The sequence below is a fragment of the Sitophilus oryzae genome, unplaced genomic scaffold, assembly GCF_002938485.1.
Source record: "Sitophilus oryzae breed Bouriz unplaced genomic scaffold, Soryzae_2.0 scaffold_1396_pilon_pilon, whole genome shotgun sequence".
In the NCBI taxonomy this organism is placed as follows: Eukaryota; Metazoa; Arthropoda; class Insecta; order Coleoptera; family Curculionidae; genus Sitophilus; species Sitophilus oryzae.
In genome coordinates this window covers 5,313,933-5,333,256 of record NW_022146055.1, presented here as the reverse complement: position 1 = coordinate 5,333,256, position 19,324 = coordinate 5,313,933, and the positions used below count along the sequence as shown (strand labels likewise).

At 31.6% G+C, this 19,324-nt stretch overlaps 1 protein-coding gene across 1 annotated transcript; it reads right to left on the bottom strand.

Annotated features, from left to right (window-relative positions):
* Window positions 1-34: 34 nt before the first annotated feature.
* Window positions 35-19,035, bottom strand: LOC115876094 (transmembrane protein 145-like). Its single transcript, XM_030891794.1, has 13 exons — window positions 18,848-19,035; window positions 18,637-18,786; window positions 16,613-16,796; window positions 15,103-15,332; window positions 10,757-10,936; window positions 10,618-10,702; window positions 7,599-7,820; window positions 6,587-6,759; window positions 6,400-6,531; window positions 2,385-2,546; window positions 2,049-2,250; window positions 687-866; window positions 35-616 (listed from the first exon to the last, which is right to left on the bottom strand). The coding sequence occupies exons 1-13, from the start codon at window positions 18,938-18,940 to the stop codon at window positions 423-425; spliced, it is 2,187 nt and encodes a 728-aa protein (XP_030747654.1). The 5' UTR covers window positions 18,941-19,035; the 3' UTR covers window positions 35-422.
* Between the last annotated feature and the right edge of the window lie 289 nt (window positions 19,036-19,324).

Here is a 19,324-nt window from a genome sequence, read left to right as displayed (position 1 = left end):
CATAATATAATAATATACTTTTGTGCATATTGGTACAAACTTGTAATTCTAAAATATTATCCATATTTAGAATATTTATATATTATTTGCATTGGTGTATATTTACTGCAAAGGCTTTTTATAATTTATTATTCAAATATCAAAAGAGTATCCATAATTTTTTCGATCTTCATCTCCAAGCAAACTCTAACACCTCTTTGTTTAATCATATAATATTAAATTAAATTGTTTAATGATAGAAAATCCGTATTATCACCTTACTGTACCCAAAATCCGTAAATCTACAGATTAATCAGTAGTTCTGGCAACACTGTCTCCGGAAACCACTCATTCTGTCGATCGAAAGCAGAAGTGTGGTGAAGCACTGGTGCACAAGAACTAGCGAAATCGAGAGTCTGTTCGATGAATAAGGTGTAATCAGGTTATTTCGGTATTCCATTTGTGTTGGTAACAATTTTGGATATTGTAAACAGCTCTATTGGCACATCGTTGACGTAATCTTCGAAGTTGCCAGGACTATTTTGGTTCTCGTTAGATAAGTGATTGATCAGGGATGGTCGACGTGTGGATCTGTCGTTATTGAAAGTACTGTCAGTTAGTTTTGAACTTGCCGACCCTGAAATTTTTTTACAATTTATATAAAAAATAATTATTTTGATTGCTTAGTTTCTTTAATTAAACATTACCGATACTATCTCGCTTATTTTTGATTTGCTGGAAGCTTGGAAAATCTAATGCCGGTATGTTTTTCGCCAGAGACCATTTTATAACATTTTCAATTGTCATATCTCTCGCCTGCTCATTACTGCTTTCATCTGTCATTTCTGTTATTTTAGGAGTTGACAGTCGTTTCTGATTATATAAACCTTAAAAAATAATATTAGACAATAAAGAGGTATTTTAAAACATATTTATTTACTAATTTTAGATAGTAAAAATCTAAACGAAAAACTGTTTTATAGTCTTTTCGGGGTAACTGTTTAGTATTACGACACAGAAACGCGACTGCTCTGAAATCAAAACTATATTAGATATTTACTTTAGTTGGTCTGTTCTTACTTTGCTATAAATATGGTAATCGTAAATCATACAGGATGTTCAATATTTTATGCCAAACTTTTAAAAATGTAAAATAATTTTTCTTCGTTTTTTAAATGGAACACCCTGTATATTATTTTTTATTGGATGGAGAATTAAAAAATAAACATTTTTTGTATGTAAAGTATTTCAAAATTTTTAATAGTTTTTCGGATACACGCAGTATTATTTCATATGGCGCTTTCAATGGCAAAATACGAGAGAAAAAACATTGGGTGGCTTTGATAAAAATTTACTGTGGAAAATGCCATATGAAATACAAATCCGGGAATATCTGCGAAACCGTTAAAGATTTTGAAATACTCTAAACACAAAAAATGTTCATTTTTTAATTCTCCATTTATTAAAAAATAATATACAGGGTGTTCCATTTAAAAAAAACAAAGAAAAGATATTTTATATTTTAGAAAGTTTGGCAATGAATTTTGAACATCCTGTATGATTTACGATTTCCATATTTATAGCAAAATAAGTACAGACCATCTAAAGTAAATATGTAATATAGTTTTGGTTTCAGGACAGTTCTTGTATTATTAATAATTTTTGTTAAGAAAGGCTGAAAAATATATAATTTTTATTTATTTATTAATATCTCTGAAATTATCGAAATATATTTACTCATGTCTTAGGATTATGTAAAGTGATCTGAAAGGAAGCCAAAAATGCAATAAAATACAGAGTGTTCCATTTAAAAAAAATCGTCCCGATCCACTCACACTTTTTTGAGCCACGCTATAGAAGTTAAAATATTTTCCTGAAATACATCCTAGTACATACTTTAGGTTTGCACTTAAACAAAATTCCCAAATTTGTTATTCTAGGAGCTACAGATGCCCGACGCACTATTGCCGGACCCTGTATAGAGATAAAATAGAATTATGATACTCGATAATTCAGGCAAATAGCAAACCATGTAGATTCTTTTTAGATTCTAAACGTAGGTATGTTACCTTCGCATATTTCTTCAGTACGTCTAGTCAGTGGGATGATCACTGTTTGTTCCCTTATATTTAAACTTGGTTCATAAACATGATGTCCAAACTGTTCGATAGTGCTATTTCCAACGTTGCCATTGGTTTCCATTATACCAATTTGGGACGTTCTCACATGATATGGAAAATTTTTATTGGCAACACTGGGCATCGTTAAAATCTGAAGTGTTTAAATACAATTTATTGATTATAAACATATACATACGTATCATTAAATTTGTAATATTTCTTTAGAAATTTAAAATTTCTAGTATTTAACATTCTCGTATTATGTAAAAAAATTATAATACTAACCAAGAACATCAGATGTCCACCAAATGCGATAAAGAGTAAAACTGCCCAAACTACGGATTCTCGCACCCATTTGTCTATATAGGTGTTTGCAGATATAATGAAGGCCGGGCCAGCCACAAACCATATTGTTCCAAATAAATTAAAAGGATAATAAAAGTTGGACTGGAATGAAGAATTAGGTACTTTTAAAGAGATTCGAGGTTCATAAGCGCCAGAATTTGTAATGTATAATATAACTCTAAACTACACTCAAATGCAAAAAAAACGCAACGGAGAATTTTTTCAAGTTTAAAGTGTTTTTACTTTTAGCCCTACTTTCATCAATTTTTTAGCAAACTGTATATAAATCTATCAGCTTTAATTATTCATAAACTCAATTGTTTTTAAACTTTGGTATTTGGCTTATTATACGGGGTTAATAATAATTGGGTTGTTTTTTACCTTAACGTTAAAACACCCTGTGCAATAATTTTGTGAGTAACTTTTCCTAAAACATTACTTTTCGATCAGAACCATGTCTCCTGAGCATTTTCTTTTTTGACTCATGTCAATAAATGCCTTTTTTAATAATTTTTAAGAGCGAAATGAGTTTCTCTCTGAAATGAACTTGCCACCAATAATTTGCAATTTTTTCAACTGTCATTACTTTATGATGTTATTTTTTAATATCACGAGGTTGCTTTGGTAACTGTTGTCGTATTGTCATATCGACACTCACTAGAAGTCTACCGGGTGCGTCTCAAAAGTAGCTCACCCCTATAACTTTTTTATTTTTTTCAGATAAAACAACGAGATTTGGTATGTTAGTGTATGACATAAATTAGGATTGATTGACATATTCAATTGTTTCCGGCCACTTCCGGTTTCACCGGAAATGACTACAACTTTTGATTTTTAAATGGCACCCTCGGTATTTTTTTACTTTATTCGATAGAAAATGACACTCTGAATCGAATGACATATCATATGTCAGCTTTTGACATATTAGCTCAAAAACAAATTGTATTTTAAATTTCAATCTAGAGTACCGTGGCTGTGTTAAAAACACTAATTTTTAATCAAGGAGCTTTGAAAAAATTGATTTGATCGTCTAATGTTTTTAGTGTCTTCTCCTGGTCGGTTAAAAGATGCCCAAATCATATTTTCATTCATATCTTAACTTTTTCAAATGGAACGAGGGTGGCTCATTAGCATAGTTGAAAAAAGCATTTTTTTACGAATAATTTGATACCACACACTTGGCATTTCGAGTCAAATTGTCGTTATGAACCGCATGTTATAATTTCAAATAAACCATATGTGAAAATGTCAAAAGTTGACATATGATAAGTCATTCTATTCAGACTGTTATTTTCTATCGAATAAAGTAAAAAAATACCGAGGGTGCTATTTAAAAATTAAAAGTTGTAGTCATTTCCGGTGAAAATAATTGTAATAACTAAGTGAACAAACAAACAAAAAACTTGTAAAAAATACTCTAATACTTTGCATTGCATCCTCCGACTGCTAGCTTTACTCGTAACTGTCTGTAGACGTCGGTTCATACTCTTTAATGAGGCTGCAAATATATTGTGTTATGTTTTCCCTTTCTTCTTCAAGGATCAAGCGAATATTCATATAATTTCGGTCATCTCCAACAAGATCAATGACTTTTGCACTATCTTCGACACTAAGAACCATATTCAATCGTAAACAACAATAATCACCAAAGCCATCTCGTCATTATGAAAAATAATATCAAAAAGTAACGATGATTAAAAAAATTGCAAAATGTTTGTGACAAGTCCATTTTGCTCTTAAAAATTAACCAAGGCAAGTGTTGAAATGAGTCAAAAAACAAAATATTCAGGAGACATGGTTCTGACCAAAAAAATAATATTTTAGGAAAATTTGCTCACGAAATTACTGCACACAGTGTTTTAAATATAGGGTAAAAAACAACTATTCGATTAACCCTGTATAATGAGTCAAATACTATAATTTATAATAAAATACTAAAGTTTGTAGTTAAACTGAGTTTACTTAACCAAAGTTGGCGTAGTTATACAGGGTGGCGCACCTCATTCGCCTCGGTTGATTATACGAAAACGGAAAGATGTAGAAACATAATTTTTTATGGGTATAAATGTACAGGGTGTGTCAGAATTAAGATCTATACCACAGTTATATTTTTTCTTATGGAACACCCGGTATTTTATTTCATTTTTGGATTCTTGGGCATAAAATAAGGCATTTATTATAAGGGTTTAACATGTTAAATGCTTTGGTTTTCGAGATATTTAAATATGCATGCTATAATAAAAAAAATTGTCAACACCCTGTACATTACTTTTCAGAGTTCATTCTAGTGCCGACTTTGAAGCCAAGGAAATAAACTTTACTAACAAAATTTATTGCTTCCTTAAATGTATACAGGGGTATCAAAAATCGCTGGTCTATTTTAAATATTTATTTTACATAAAAACTTCGTTATTTCAAATACAACACCCTGTATTTTTTAAAATAAATCCAAGCAGATTTAAATGCTCTTTCAAACTGTATTAGGGTTTCCTATACCTACTTGGCTCTGATTTTGAATAATAAGCGATTTTTCAATAAAATTGTAATCAAGATACACTTACTAACTATTTTCAAAATCGACATTAGTTTATGGACTTCGTTTAAATTTATAACAGTTTACTTTTATTTAATTTTTCTACAATAGTTTAATAAGTAAGTATTCATTATTTTATCGAAAAAAATAAAGAAGTAGTTCTTTTTGATTTATATTACGATGACTAGTAGAAATATTGGATTTTCAATAAAAGAACCAATTAAGGCAAATTAATTTCCTTCACTTCCAACGACAGGTTTCTGCCTAATAGGTCTTTCATATACCACAGTATCTCTGCGAAATAGGAAAAGTTGTTTTTCAAAGATACGCTTGTCAAGAAAATTTCTATTTGGATATCTTTGAGCATAAACCCTTCAGGCCAGCCCACCCCCCCCCTCCCCAAGCAATTGTCCTCACAAAATAAAATCACTAGTAATGCATCCATTTCTTCGGCCAGCAGATACTGCTTCATTTTTCTTGATAAAATAATAAATACTTACTTATTAACCTTATTGTAGATAAATTAAATGAAAATAAACTGTTACAAATTTAAATAAAGTCCATAATCTAATGTCAATTTTGAAAATAGCTACTAAGTGTCACTAGAAAATTACCATGGCGACACCAGCCATCTTGATTACAATTTTATTGAAAAATCGCTTTTTATTCAAAATCTGAGCCACATAGGTATAGGAAACCCTAATACAGTTTGAAAGAGCATTTAAATCTGCTTCGACCTATTTAAAAAAATACAGGGTGTTGTATTTGAAATAACAAAGTTTTTATGTAAAATTAATTCTTAAAATAGATCAGCAATTTTTGATACCCCTGTATAAACTTAAGAAAGCAATAACACTTTCCTGTAAAGTTTATGTCTCTACCTTTAAATTCAACACAAGAATGAATTCTGAAAAGCAATGTACAGGGTGTTAATAATCCATTCTATTGTAGCATGCAAATTTAAATATCTTTAAATATCTCAAAAACCAAAGATTTTAAACATATTTAACCCTTATAATAAATGCCTTTTTTTGGGCCCAAGAATCCAAAAATTAAATAAAATACCGGGTGTTCCATAAGAAAAAATATAACTTTAGTATGGATCTTAGTTCTGACACACCCTGTACATTTCAAAATAATTTTAAATTATGCACATTGCCTTCCCACATGTACCCATAAAATATTTTGTTTCTATATCTTTCCGTTTTCGTATAATCAACCGAGGCGAATGAGGTGCGCCACCCTGTATATACCTATACATATAAGGAAAATCAAAAGTAGATCAAAAAAATTCCCGTTGCGTTTTTTTTGCATCTGAGTGTATTCTTATTTTTACAATCAATTTTTTTTAACAAATAAATATAGCCTTTGAATTTATAAGCTTTTAGAGATATATAGACATTTCTAAAAATACCACCGTACCTTTTCTGGATATTTTTTTAAAGTAATAACGGTTGAGTATATAAACATAAGCCAAGCTATAATTCTTAAGATTATTAGGCCATAACCAGCTGGTGATTCATATAAGTATAATACTTCTCCTGGATCAAACACCTAAAACTACTTTCATAAACTATAATTTGTACTAAAAGAATATTCTCTTACTAACCACAGCTTCATAGACGAAGATTGTCAGATATGTAGTGACGTAAAGGCACATAAATACCGTTAATTTGACTGTGCCCTTAAGCGATAATCTCCCTCTTGTAATAGTAAAACCTTTTGCCAAAAGAAGCAGAAGCAGTAAGAAACATGTCTCGGATGCTCCTAACATCATATTTCCTGTAAATTATAATATTTTTTAATAATTTTCTTCTTAATACTGGAAGTACACACTGGCCGAGGCGACCCGAGGCGCGACAAAAAAGGACGGTCCTAATCAATAACAATGTATAAACCGTTAATTTTTTGTCGCGCCTCGGGTCGCCTCGGCAAGTGTGTACTTCCAGCATTGCAACATTAACAGTCAATTAAACAAAAAAAAGTGATGCGAAACAATGACGTAACGTAACAAGTCATAGCCAACTATGATTTCCATTAAAAAAACATATGTTTGTATCATATGTAAAAAATTACAGGCTTTAGAACAAAAAACGGAGAACACAATCTCATTAAGGATGTGATTATCTACAACTTTTGTTTGAAAGCTTTTTGTCTAAAATAGATTATATCGACGGTTGAAAGGAGAAACTGCTAATACGCCACTTTCATAACTTTACAGAAGACCTTTGTCTGTTTTATTTTGAAACTGTGTCGCTTAAGACATTATGTTTCTCGTAATTTATTCAAAATTTAAAATGTTTAATGCGTCAAACCATAGGATTATTAGGATGAAACCTAAGTAGATCGACGCAGAAAAATTCGAAGGTATAAATAACTCAATTTCCACAAAAGTGGCGTATTAGCCATTTCTCCTTTCAACCGTCGATATAGTATAATAGAAAATTGTTTTTCTCGAAATATTTAATAAGCCATAAACTTTTTCAAAAATCCGTATGGCGCATGTTATGTTATGTCACAAAACTGCAATTCTTTCCCCATTTCACCGACTCTCTAACTGCAATAGTTTCCGAGATACCCAGAGAGAACATCGTAAAAATAACTGTTGATTATATACTCACCAACTCTTTTGGTTCTGGACGATATTCTTCCACTTACGGCCACCTTTAGAAATACAATACTTAACACTAATATTCCAAGCAATTGAAGGACACAAGACAGAACAAAAATTTTGTAAGTGGTGTGGAGTAATTGTCTCTGTTTTAGTTCCAATGAACATACAGTTATGCCTAGTAGTAGGAAAGAATATGCAACAGAAAATGCCATCAGAATTGGTAGAATATCTGGAAATAATGTCATAAAGTTAAAATTATTAATATATTTTACTAGAACAATTTGACAAGTTGTTTTACATATCTTGTAAAAGTTGGATTGTCTGGTTATCGAATGTAATACCACAAGATGTTTCGGGATTACCGAATAATACTTTTACCTGACACGAAATGCCACACTACTCCTCCTTCGGAGTCGTAGTTGCTGTCCTCCATTCGCGAACTTCGAGTTGCGGGCTTTACGCCCTGGGGCTACTCGAGAACCGTTCTGAAAGGAGCTGTGCGCGATAGTCTCGTGCCTCCATATGGCGCGGAACAGTTCTGGAACTTTATGACTCAATTGAATGGAGTGAGAGTATCGCGTTCTTGAACAGTTCAGAGCTGCTCAACTGCGTGAAAGGAGGACAGCAAGTGTTGCCGGTATCACATTGAGTGTCAGGTAAAAGTATTAGGTAATCCCGAAACATCGAGTTGTATTCAAAAGATTATACAACGAAATAAAGTACATATATCCTTCTTATCTTAAACATTTTTATTATAATAATTAGAAGAATTGACGGGATATTTTGTGGAACTGGCAGAAATGACTTCTGAATTAATATTTCAAAAAATGACAATTACAATATGGCCACCAAGCGATAATCACTTAAATGATTATCACTTATTAATTACATCCTTCTATACAGATTGTTAACTGGACAGTTACTTATAGGGGAACAGAATGGCAACACTGCCTATTGAGAACGCATGCACTTATAGGATTTTCTGCCGACTCGTCCCGTCGCGTCGTCTATCGACGAGCAGGCCGAGATTGCCATATTTCAACCATAAAGCTCTTGCCGCGAGTAATAAACAAATTAACAATCTGTATAGGAAAAATATACACAGAGCTTTATAGTAATTTTATTTCAATAGTTATTAGGCATGCTAAAAACCTTTTATTTATATAAACCGTCTATAATAACCAACAAACCAACTGCTTTAGGAGCCTATATACAGGGTGGTCCAAACTGTATTCCGGAAACTTCGGCAGCATATTCTGCAGATAAAAATAAGTAAAAAAGTTCGTATAAATGTATGTCCTAAAATGCTTAGTTTCGGAGATACAGGGTGTAGAAGTCTCATTTTTATTTCGATTTTTTCTAAATAATTTGTGAAGAATTTCAATATTTGGATGAAAATTGGTGTCTGTAAGTTTTTTGATATGAGAAATTTGATTTTGATGTCAATATGACTCCTACTAATAGAGGGCGCCACCTACATGTGTTTTGACTGTTTTGAAGCCTAATAAATTTTTGTCCGTACCTGTATAAAACTACCGAGCGAAAAAATATACATCTCTGTGACTTTTTACGGAAAAAATATCTCTTTGTAAACCTTTGAATGGAAATAATCAATACATGTCATTCTGACGAGAAATTAACATGTTGAGTAGATAGTTATTTCACTGAAATAATAAATTTGGGAAATTTTTGTTTTTTTAAATTAATCATAAATTTTTCTGCAAAAAATGACGATAAAACAGTTTCTGTTGAACTTTTAACACAAAAACATTTCAAATTTATGATTTCAGTCTAATAACTATATTTAGTCAACATGTTTAATTTATGTCAATGATGACAGGTTTTGATAATTTCGATTCCAAATATCTCGAAAACCATTACTCGTAGCGATTTTCACCATGAGACCTTTTTCATGTAGAAAACGTCGCAAATGTATATTTTTTTACTCAGTAGTTTTATACAGGTACGGACGAAAAGTTATTACTCTTCAAACCAGTTTAAAAATATGTAGGTGGCGCCCTCTACTAGTAGGAGTCACATTGACATCAAAATCAAATTTCTCACGTCAAAAAACTTCCAGACACCAATTTTCATCCAAATATTGACGTTACTTCAGAAATTATTTGAATGAAATCGAAATAAAAATGAAACTTCTACACCCTGTATCTCCGAAACTAAGCATTTTAGGACATACATTTATATGAACTTTTTTACTTATTTTTATCAGTAAAATATGCTGCCGAAGTTTCCGGAATACAGTTCGGACCACCCCGTATACAGGATACCCCAATATTCCGTAGACATAGAACTACTACGTTTTTTGGAATCAAAATAAGATTGGAGGCAATTTACAAAAGTACTTCGTTTATCCGTTTGACGGCATCAAACTATAAAAAAACGAAAACATTTTTCGAGATATTTTAAGAACCGGTATTGCGATTTGAATGAGATTTGGAGTTCCTATGTTTTGCTAAGCCCTTTAACATTTGATTTACCCCAAAAAAAAACAAGCATAATTACCTCCACTCCTACATAAATTTAAGTAGGAATATTTTCCAACTCCACTAAACATCTAATGATTTAAGTAAGAAAAATCTTCGGATTGTTACGGGGTTTTAAATAGGACCCTGTCTCATGAATAAACACCTCAGTTGATTGAAGCTAACAAACAACAGCGAATGTAGATTCTGTGGAGAAAATGGGGAAACACCAGAACACCTCATCACTGAGTGTGCCGAGACGACAATTATTCGTGCCATAAACTTTGGTACTACTGATATCGGAGATGTAGAACTAACCTGGGTAAAACCGTCCCAGGTACTCGCTGTTGTCAAATCTCTATCTTTGCTATAAGGTTGTAGTGGTTAAGTGATCTTGAGAAAAAAAGTGATCTTGAGGCTTTTTGATCATACTGTAACCTACCACAAATGTAATGTAATGTAACAGTGACCAGTTAATTTTTTTTTGTTTAATAAAGAGGCAATTTGGTTGATGATAATTCTAGACATTTCATAACTTTCACTTACAAAATTCATCTGCTGAGAAATGTTCGTGCCAGTAATCTCCAGATGGTCCATTTGTCATTAAAAGCTGGTAGTTAATATTGATACCCTAGAATATTTTTACAAATTATTTGTGTCGTTGCTACTAGAAATCAACTTTTACCTTTGTTCCATAACAATTACTGATTGCTATAAACCACCATCGTTCCCTAGAACTCTTAAATCGCCTCGCATTATGACAGCTAACTGTTCTACTTCTCCGGACTATATTTGTAACAGGCTGTTTGGCAGGTACTGATCTTTTTTTAATGGGATGAACTGTCGATTGTGTACTATCCACGGTCTAATAAAGAGAAAGAAAAATAGTAATTAAATTTGTTGAAACAGATCTAAATAAAGTACATATGTCTATAAAATATATGCAGTCTCATATAAAAAAAATTAGGTAAATTTGTTATTCTGTATCTACAAGTCATATACCAAAAGTAACATAACAAACGCAACAGAAACATTAATATTAAAGATATTCAAAAAAAAAACAAAAGTGTCTCATATATCAGTGAGTTATGCTAATTTTTTTTATCTCTAATAATAATTCTATTATTTATTATAATATCAAATAGATACTATATATGGTATATACAGAATCACTTTCACTTGAATTTAGACAAGAATATTCGGGTAATTGGTAACATAGGTAGAATGATCATAAAAAATGCTCAACGGTCCTTTTTGATGCTAGGCAAGCACTTCATAAATAAATAAATAATAAAGTGCGACATGAACTAATGACATTAATGATTTAATTTTACTGAAATCAACGGTCGAACCAACTTAATAACAAATAGTATCAAGTAAATTTTATATTACTGGTGAAATAAAGAAACGCCCTATATTGAAATGATCGAAAAAAGGCGTCAGCGATGGCTATGAAATGAAGATCGCTGTTATTTTATATGTAAAATTATATGGGGAATTCATCGATGTTTATTTTCAAAGCAACTGGACTCCGTTTTTTTTTGATCTTACGGTACATCGCAATCAAGAAGTGTGTTGGTCATTTGCTCTGTACGAAGACAGATAAACAATTTTTATAAGAAATTAAATTATGTTTTTTTGCTGCTAAAACCAAAGCGTGTGTTAATAAAACTTTTTGATCATACCGTATATTTCAACATGTCCAACTGGCGAATTTAAATATTTAATTTATTTTTGTTAGTTTAAAAACTATAGTAGCACAGTGACCCGATAATTAAAAAGAGACATGTATGTGCTAAAAGCGACTAAAAGATATTTTAATCACTTTTAGCACAGTTCTAATTTATTAGAACGAAAAAACTTATAAATAAACTAATTTTATTGTATATTTTGCATAATTCATTTGGAATTGCATTTTGCAAAGACATAAACCATTTTACAAAGATAACAATTCTTCTTGATGCCGTTTAAGCATTTGTATGTTAACAAGTTAGACAGCAAAAGTTTAAAAGATTTTGTGCGTATATTGATTCTATACTCGTATTTTAGATAGACAATTATTTAAAATTAAAGAAATGTTTATCATAATCAAATATATTATGCATATCCTTTTATGATACCCATGAAATTCCGTATAGTCAAAAAAACCGCCGTCTAAACTGACGCCATTTTTTTCGGTCATACTGTAGTAACTGCTGTAATATATCTATATCTATAATAAATAATACAATATATGATTACACAATAAATATGATAAAAACATTTTTGAAATATTTAAAACTAATTTACAGGGTGGTCTGAACTGTATTCCGGAAACTTCGGCAGCATATTCTACACATAAAAATAAGTAAAAAAATTCGCATAAACTTATGTCCTAAAATGCTTCGTTTCGGAAATACAGAGTGTAGAAATTTCATTTTTATTTTGATTTTTGCCTAATAATTTCTGAATTAAATTCGGTATTTTGAGGGTTTTTAACATGATAAATTTGATTTCGATGTCAATATGACTCCTACTTTTGTCTTTTTCTTTTTAAAGATGTACAATATTCTGCCATTCTCGAGATATTTGTATTCTTAATAATCAATACATGTCATCAGTTACAAAAATTAATATTAAATGACAAAAATGTCAAAAGTCATTCTATTCAGAATTAGTGATGGGTTGTTATTTAACTATCTGTTATTTTATAACAATTATTTATAAATATAACGCAACCGTTACTACTTCTAAAAAATAACAGATATAAAGTAACGACACGTAGAGATCGGCCGCTCGTGTAACGAAAAACGAAGTCGGCGCTCTGCACCGCCCCGAAATTCTATCCTGCTCCTGCTCAAATTCCAAAAAACAACGAGTATGGATGGAAAACATGTTATTTCGTCAACCATCGATACAGGCGGCGCGACAACGGACAACGGAGTGGGGAATGCGCCACGGCGAACGTAGCTGCTTCGGTCGATCCCGTCGACGGTCGTATTGGGCTTACAACAGCTTAAAAATAATAGGATATAAAAGAAGCAGGTTTTTTGAAACAGTTGCGGGGGCATAACGCCTGGCGGTCGAGATAACAGGAGTGGGAAAGGAGGGCTGCTGCATCGGTCGATTGTCGATGGAGGCTCGCAACGGGTTGGAGAAGCAGTCATTTTAGATACGTTGTTTTTCAACCTGTTACGAGCATAACAGAGTGGCGGTCGAGATAATCGGAGTGGGAAAGGAACGCTGCTGCATCGGTCGATTGTGGATGGAAGTTCGAAACAGGTTGGAGAATAACGCATCAGTTGTTTTAGATACATTGCTTTTCAACCTGTTACGAGTATAACGGGCGGAGGTCGAGATACTATGGCGCTGTATGTTTCAGTACGTTATTAAGTTTCAATATTTAGGTATTTATTTATTCTGAAAAATTTTCAGAATAATATTTTGAGATTTTTTAAAATGTATACAGGGTGTTTTGAAAAATCTGGTCATTGATTAATCGCGATCCTGCTTAAAGCCCTTGACGTAAAAAGCTGATTTTTGGAAAACAGATTGACTTTAGGGTGTAGAGGTTCGATAAGAAGGGATTTTTCGAAACTCGAATTTTAAGGGGGTGAAACCACCCTCAAATATTAGAATATTTTTTTATTTAAAAACCGGTGAGTTTTTCGGAAAAACTCTTAAACACGTATATTTTATTTCGTTGTTTTACATATTTTAAGATTTTTTAAAAATATATACAGGGTGTTTCATAAAATGTGACCATTGAGTAATCACGATTCTGCTTAAACTGCTTGACGTTTAAAGCTGATTTTTGGGAAACGGATTGATTGTGGGGTTGAGGTTCGATAAGGAGGGGTTTCTCGAATCTTAAATTCCAAGAGGGTGAAAACGCCCCTCAAATATTAGAATATTTGTTATTTAAAAAACGGCTAGTCTTTCGGGAAAACGCTTGGACACGCATAATTTATTTTGTTTTTTTTACATATTTTGAAATTTTTTACAAAATAATACAGGGTGTTCCAAAAAGTTGAGTAATTGATTCACACGATTCTGCTTAAACTGCTCGACGTTTAAAGCTTATTTTTGGCAAATGTGAGAAAATTTTATCCAGTTTGTATGTTAATAGAAATTCTTGCTTTGCTTTATCATCACCATTACAAATTATTAATTCGACGCGAACGAAGTCGCGGGTACACGCTAGTTTAAGTGTAAAATTAATTCGAACTCTAGTGTGTAGTTGGTTTACTTATGAAGAATATACTACACATTTTCTTATATTGCTATTTTTGACCGCAAATGGTAAAATTATAACTAAGAGCTTCTCGCCCCTCGAGTGAGATGCACCCTGTACACTGCTACGCAATTCAGGATCTACGCCGATCGAGGGGCAAGGCGTAGGTAGATCGGAATGTATACGTATAGACGAGTGGCGGAATTTTGGCTTTTTTATATCGCAATTTGTAAACAGCGCTTATTTGTAAACAACGACCGTTTTTAGAGAGGTATTTTAGATAACAATCGATATTTAGAAATGTTTTGACACCCTGGAAATACTACCACCGAGCATGTCATTGCTGCAACTGGTAACTGCGTTAATACGCCTGGCGGTGACCGCCTCATACTCTTTCAGATATTTAGCAATAAAATAAAGAAACCTGTTATTTTTAAGCTGTTATTTTAAGCTGTTTTTTTTTATAAATAACTATAACAGTTTCAACTGTTATCTAAAAATAACAGTTTTGCCCATCACTATTCAGAATGTCATTTTTTATCAAAAAGTAAAAAAATGCCGAGGATACCATTTAAAAATTAAAAGTTGTAATCATTTCCGGTGAAACATGAAGTGACCAAAACTAGTTAAATACATTAATCAATCCTGATGTATGTCATATAACATACCAAATATCGTTTTTTTTATCTGAAAAAATAAAAAAGTTATAGGGGGTTGAGCCACTTTTCAAAAAGATTACAAAAAGAAATACACCCGGTATAATCAAACGGCGATTCTTTAAAAGTAATAATTATTTAGCAATTGATTTTATTACTTACCATTTCAGTAATTAAAATAATATCTTCCATTGTTGTCGTGGGATAATCTAAATTTAACTGCGTTGTAGTATTTACAGCGATACTCAAAGTAGTCGTAGATTCTGAAGAATCATAGCTTGTAGGTGTCGAACTTGAGATATCAGTCCCAAAAGTAGTAGTTTGCAATTCTTCAGTAGTTGTTATTTTTATGGTCGTAGGTGTAACTTTAACCTTTTTAACTTTAACGGTTCCTTAAATAAAATATTATGTTTTTATTTTTTTATATACTCAGATGCAAAAAAAACAACGGAGAAATTTTTGGTCAAATTTAAAGTGTTATAATTTTATTATTTTTAGCCCTATTTTCATGATTTTTTTAGCAAAGTGTATATAATTTTAAAAACTTTAATTCGCAAACTAAGTTTTTTATAAACTTCAGTATTTGGCATATTATACAGGGTTAATCGAGGGGTTGTTTTTTACCTTAACTTTAAAACACTCAGTGAAATAATTTCGAGTGTAAATTTTCTTAAAAATTTTACGGTCAGAACCATGTCGCTTGAGCATTTTGTATTTTGGATCATGTCCATACATGCCTTGGTTAATTTTTAGGAGCGAAATGAACTTGCCACCAACAAATTGCAATTTTTTCAATGATCATTTCTTTTTGAAGTAATTTTTCAATATGACAAGGCCGTTTTGGTGATTATTGTGAACAATATAGCGTATGATCGAAAAAAAAACGGCGTCCAGTTGGCTTGAAAATGACGATCGATGACATTTCCCATATAATTTTACATATAAAATGACAGCGATCTTCATTTCATAGCCATCGCTGAGGCCGTTTTTATTCGTTCATACGGTACTACGTATACTACTATGAATTCACCATCATGTTTGACGTTTGGGAAATGCTTGGCAGGAGGATTAGAGGTCGCGAAGTTGTACCAGCTTCATTAAATGAACTTCGCTAGGTTCTTAAAGAAGAATGAGAAAGCATAACGCAATATGGTATAGGCAACCTCAATGACAGTATGATCGGACGTATACGGGCAATTATATCAGCCAAGAGAGGCAATACAAAGTATTGGGGTAATTTTTACAATTTTTTTTCTGTTAGTATACTTGAGCATTACAGTTGTTGTCTTTAATATCGTTAGTTCTGTTGTCGTTATTAATGTTTATTAAAACAGTTTCGTTAGTCTTTAACGTTTTTTTTTTTAATTTAGTATAGAGTATCCAATGCAGCGTAATACGACGTTACGACAATAGTCACCAAAAACATCTCGTCATATTAAAAAGTATATCAAAAAGTAATGATAATTGAAAAAATTGCTAATTGATCGTGATCAATTCATTTCGCTCTTAAAAATTAACCAAAGCATGTATTGACATGAATCAAAAAACAAAATGCTCAGGAGTCATGGTTCTGGCCGTAAAATTATATTTTAGGAAAATTCACAAACGAAATTATTGCACAGGGTATTTAATTATATAGATACTATTAAGGATATCTTCAAAACACATCTACCTTTGTTTTTAGAAGCCCACTTATTGGTTTTGGGAATGTTTATAGTATACAACGGTGTAGGAGTTGTTATCACTATCGGTGTAAACTCACATCCTGCAAATTCTTTAGCTTCCGGAATTCTAGCAGTTAAATTGACAATCTGATTTTGTTGAATATTCAGTACTGCTTCCTTTTCTTCGCAAGTCTAAAATTCAATTTTCTTATTACGTATACCCGGACCGCATTATTTTATATACCGAGTGCGTCTCAAAAATGGCTGACCTCTTTTTATTTTTTCAGATAAAAAAAACGAAATTTGGTAGATTTAGTAGGTGACATAAATTAGGATTGATTGACGTATTCAATTGTTTTTAGTCACTTCCTGTTTCACCAGAAATGACAACAACTTTTAATTTTTAAATTGCACCCTCGGTATTTTTTTACTTTTTTTGATAGAAAATGTTACTCTGAGTAGAATGACATATCATATTTCAACTTTTGACATTTTCTCATATAGTTTATTTGAAACAGTTTGAAATTGTAACATGCGGATCATAACGAAAATTTGACTCGAAATACCAAAGGTGTGTGGTACCAAATTATTCGTAAAAAATACTTTTTTCAAATATGCTAATGAGCCACACACCCTCGTTCCATTTGAAAAAATTGAGATATGATTAAAAATACGATTTGGGATCTTTTAACTACCAGACACGAAAAATACTAGATGATCAAATCACAAAATCAAAAATCTATTTTTCCATGGCTCCTTGATTAAAAATTGGCGTTTTTAACAAAGCCATGGCACTTTAGATTGAAATTTAAAATATATGTTTTTTTTAAAGCGAAAATGTCAAAAGTTAATTTGTGATATGTCATTCTATTCACAGTGACATTTTCTATTGAATAAAGTAAACAATACCGAAAGTGTCATTTAAAAATCAAAAGTTGTCGTCGTTTCCGGCGAAACAGGAAGTGACCAAAAACAATTGAATACGTCAATCAATTCTAATTTATATAATATACCAACATACTAAATCTCGATTTTTTAACTGAAAACAAGTTTTATAAAAAGTTATAGGGGTGAGCCACTTTTCAGACGCACCCGGTATAAAACGACAAAGATGTTCCTTTCCAAGTCAACTCTGACGCCTTTTTTTTATCGCATATGATTCTTTATACCGTAAGATCGAAAAAAAGCGGCGTCCAGTTGACTTGGTAATGACAATAGATGACATTCCCCATATAATTTTACATTATAAAATGACAGCGATCTTCATTTCATACCCATCGTTAGCGTCAGTTTTTTTTCGATCATATTATACCGTATGATCGAAAAAAAAACGGCGTCAAAGACGACAGGGGTGTGACAATCGATGATTAGTTTATCCAGGTCAATCTCTAGACGTGATTTACTAAAAAGTGACATAAAAATTGTCAAAAATTATTATCACTAATTATAGAAATTTTAAAAAGGGATAGAACGTTTCCAGACACAAAAAAACCTATTTAAAAAAATATTTTTTTCTAGAATTTTAAACTAGGTACACCATTTAAAAATCTTTTTTATCGAGTATAAAAATAAATTACAACCTTCTTAAAGCCAACTATCAGTAAGCGCCATTACGATATAAAGAAGAGTAAGGGCCAAGTAATGAAGTTTAGGGCTTGACCTCGACAAAATTATCATCGATCGTCATTTCCAAGCCGTCCCTGACGCCTTTTATTTTCAATCTTATGGTATATGGTACCGTATGATCGAAAAAAAATGGCGTCCAGTTGGCTGGGAAATGACGATCGATGACATTTCCCATATAAATTTACATATAAAATGACAGCGATCTTCATTTCCCAGCCAACTGGACGCCGTTTTTTCTCGATCATACGGTATTAAGAATATGCGTTTCGAATAAAAAGAAGTAAATAGGTACTATACGGTTGAGAAAAATGCGTCATAGTAGCCTTCGAAACACAAATTTTTATATTAAAAAGAGTGGAACCATTGTGACTACATTTTTTGATAATAGGTAGGTACTTTACATTACCTTATTTGATTTATACACAGATGGCCATTGATCTTCTGTATCGTAGTAAAGAAGTAAATTCAAGTCTCCTTGATCTTCATTATAGTCAATTACATATTCAAATTCACCCTCTTGGGATAAAAAACAAAATCTTGCCAAAAAGGCCCAATTCTAAAACATATAATATAAAAATACAGCATTTTTTCAATAAAATGCTAACTTTTATACGCACTTCATTTGTTTTTAAAGTTCCTTCTACATATTTAGATTCGCTTACATTACGAAATATAAAGTACATTCCCAAAAATATTCTCAGTAAAATCATGTTTAGAATTTGATTAAAGTAAAATAGTTGTTTTTATATAAGTAAATTGTATCAAGAACACCACAGTTTCTAATAAATTAAGTAAATATTTTTTGAAATACAATCAATCGTCCAAAATGTTGTCATAGAGACGCAGATGCATTTTTATTACAAACACTTGAGACTTACAACAATTCATGATCAATTATGATTTACTAACCTTTTAATTTATTACTTTGTTGAAAATTATAACAAAACATCTTTAAATAAAGTAAATTAATTTGATTTACCTACGATCTACCTTAATTTTTAAAACATTATTCAAAAATTTGGCGTGTGTGGCGCCATCTATGAATAAAGTTCTGAATTTGTTTCTCTATATCTAATTTTATTCATTCCAGATGG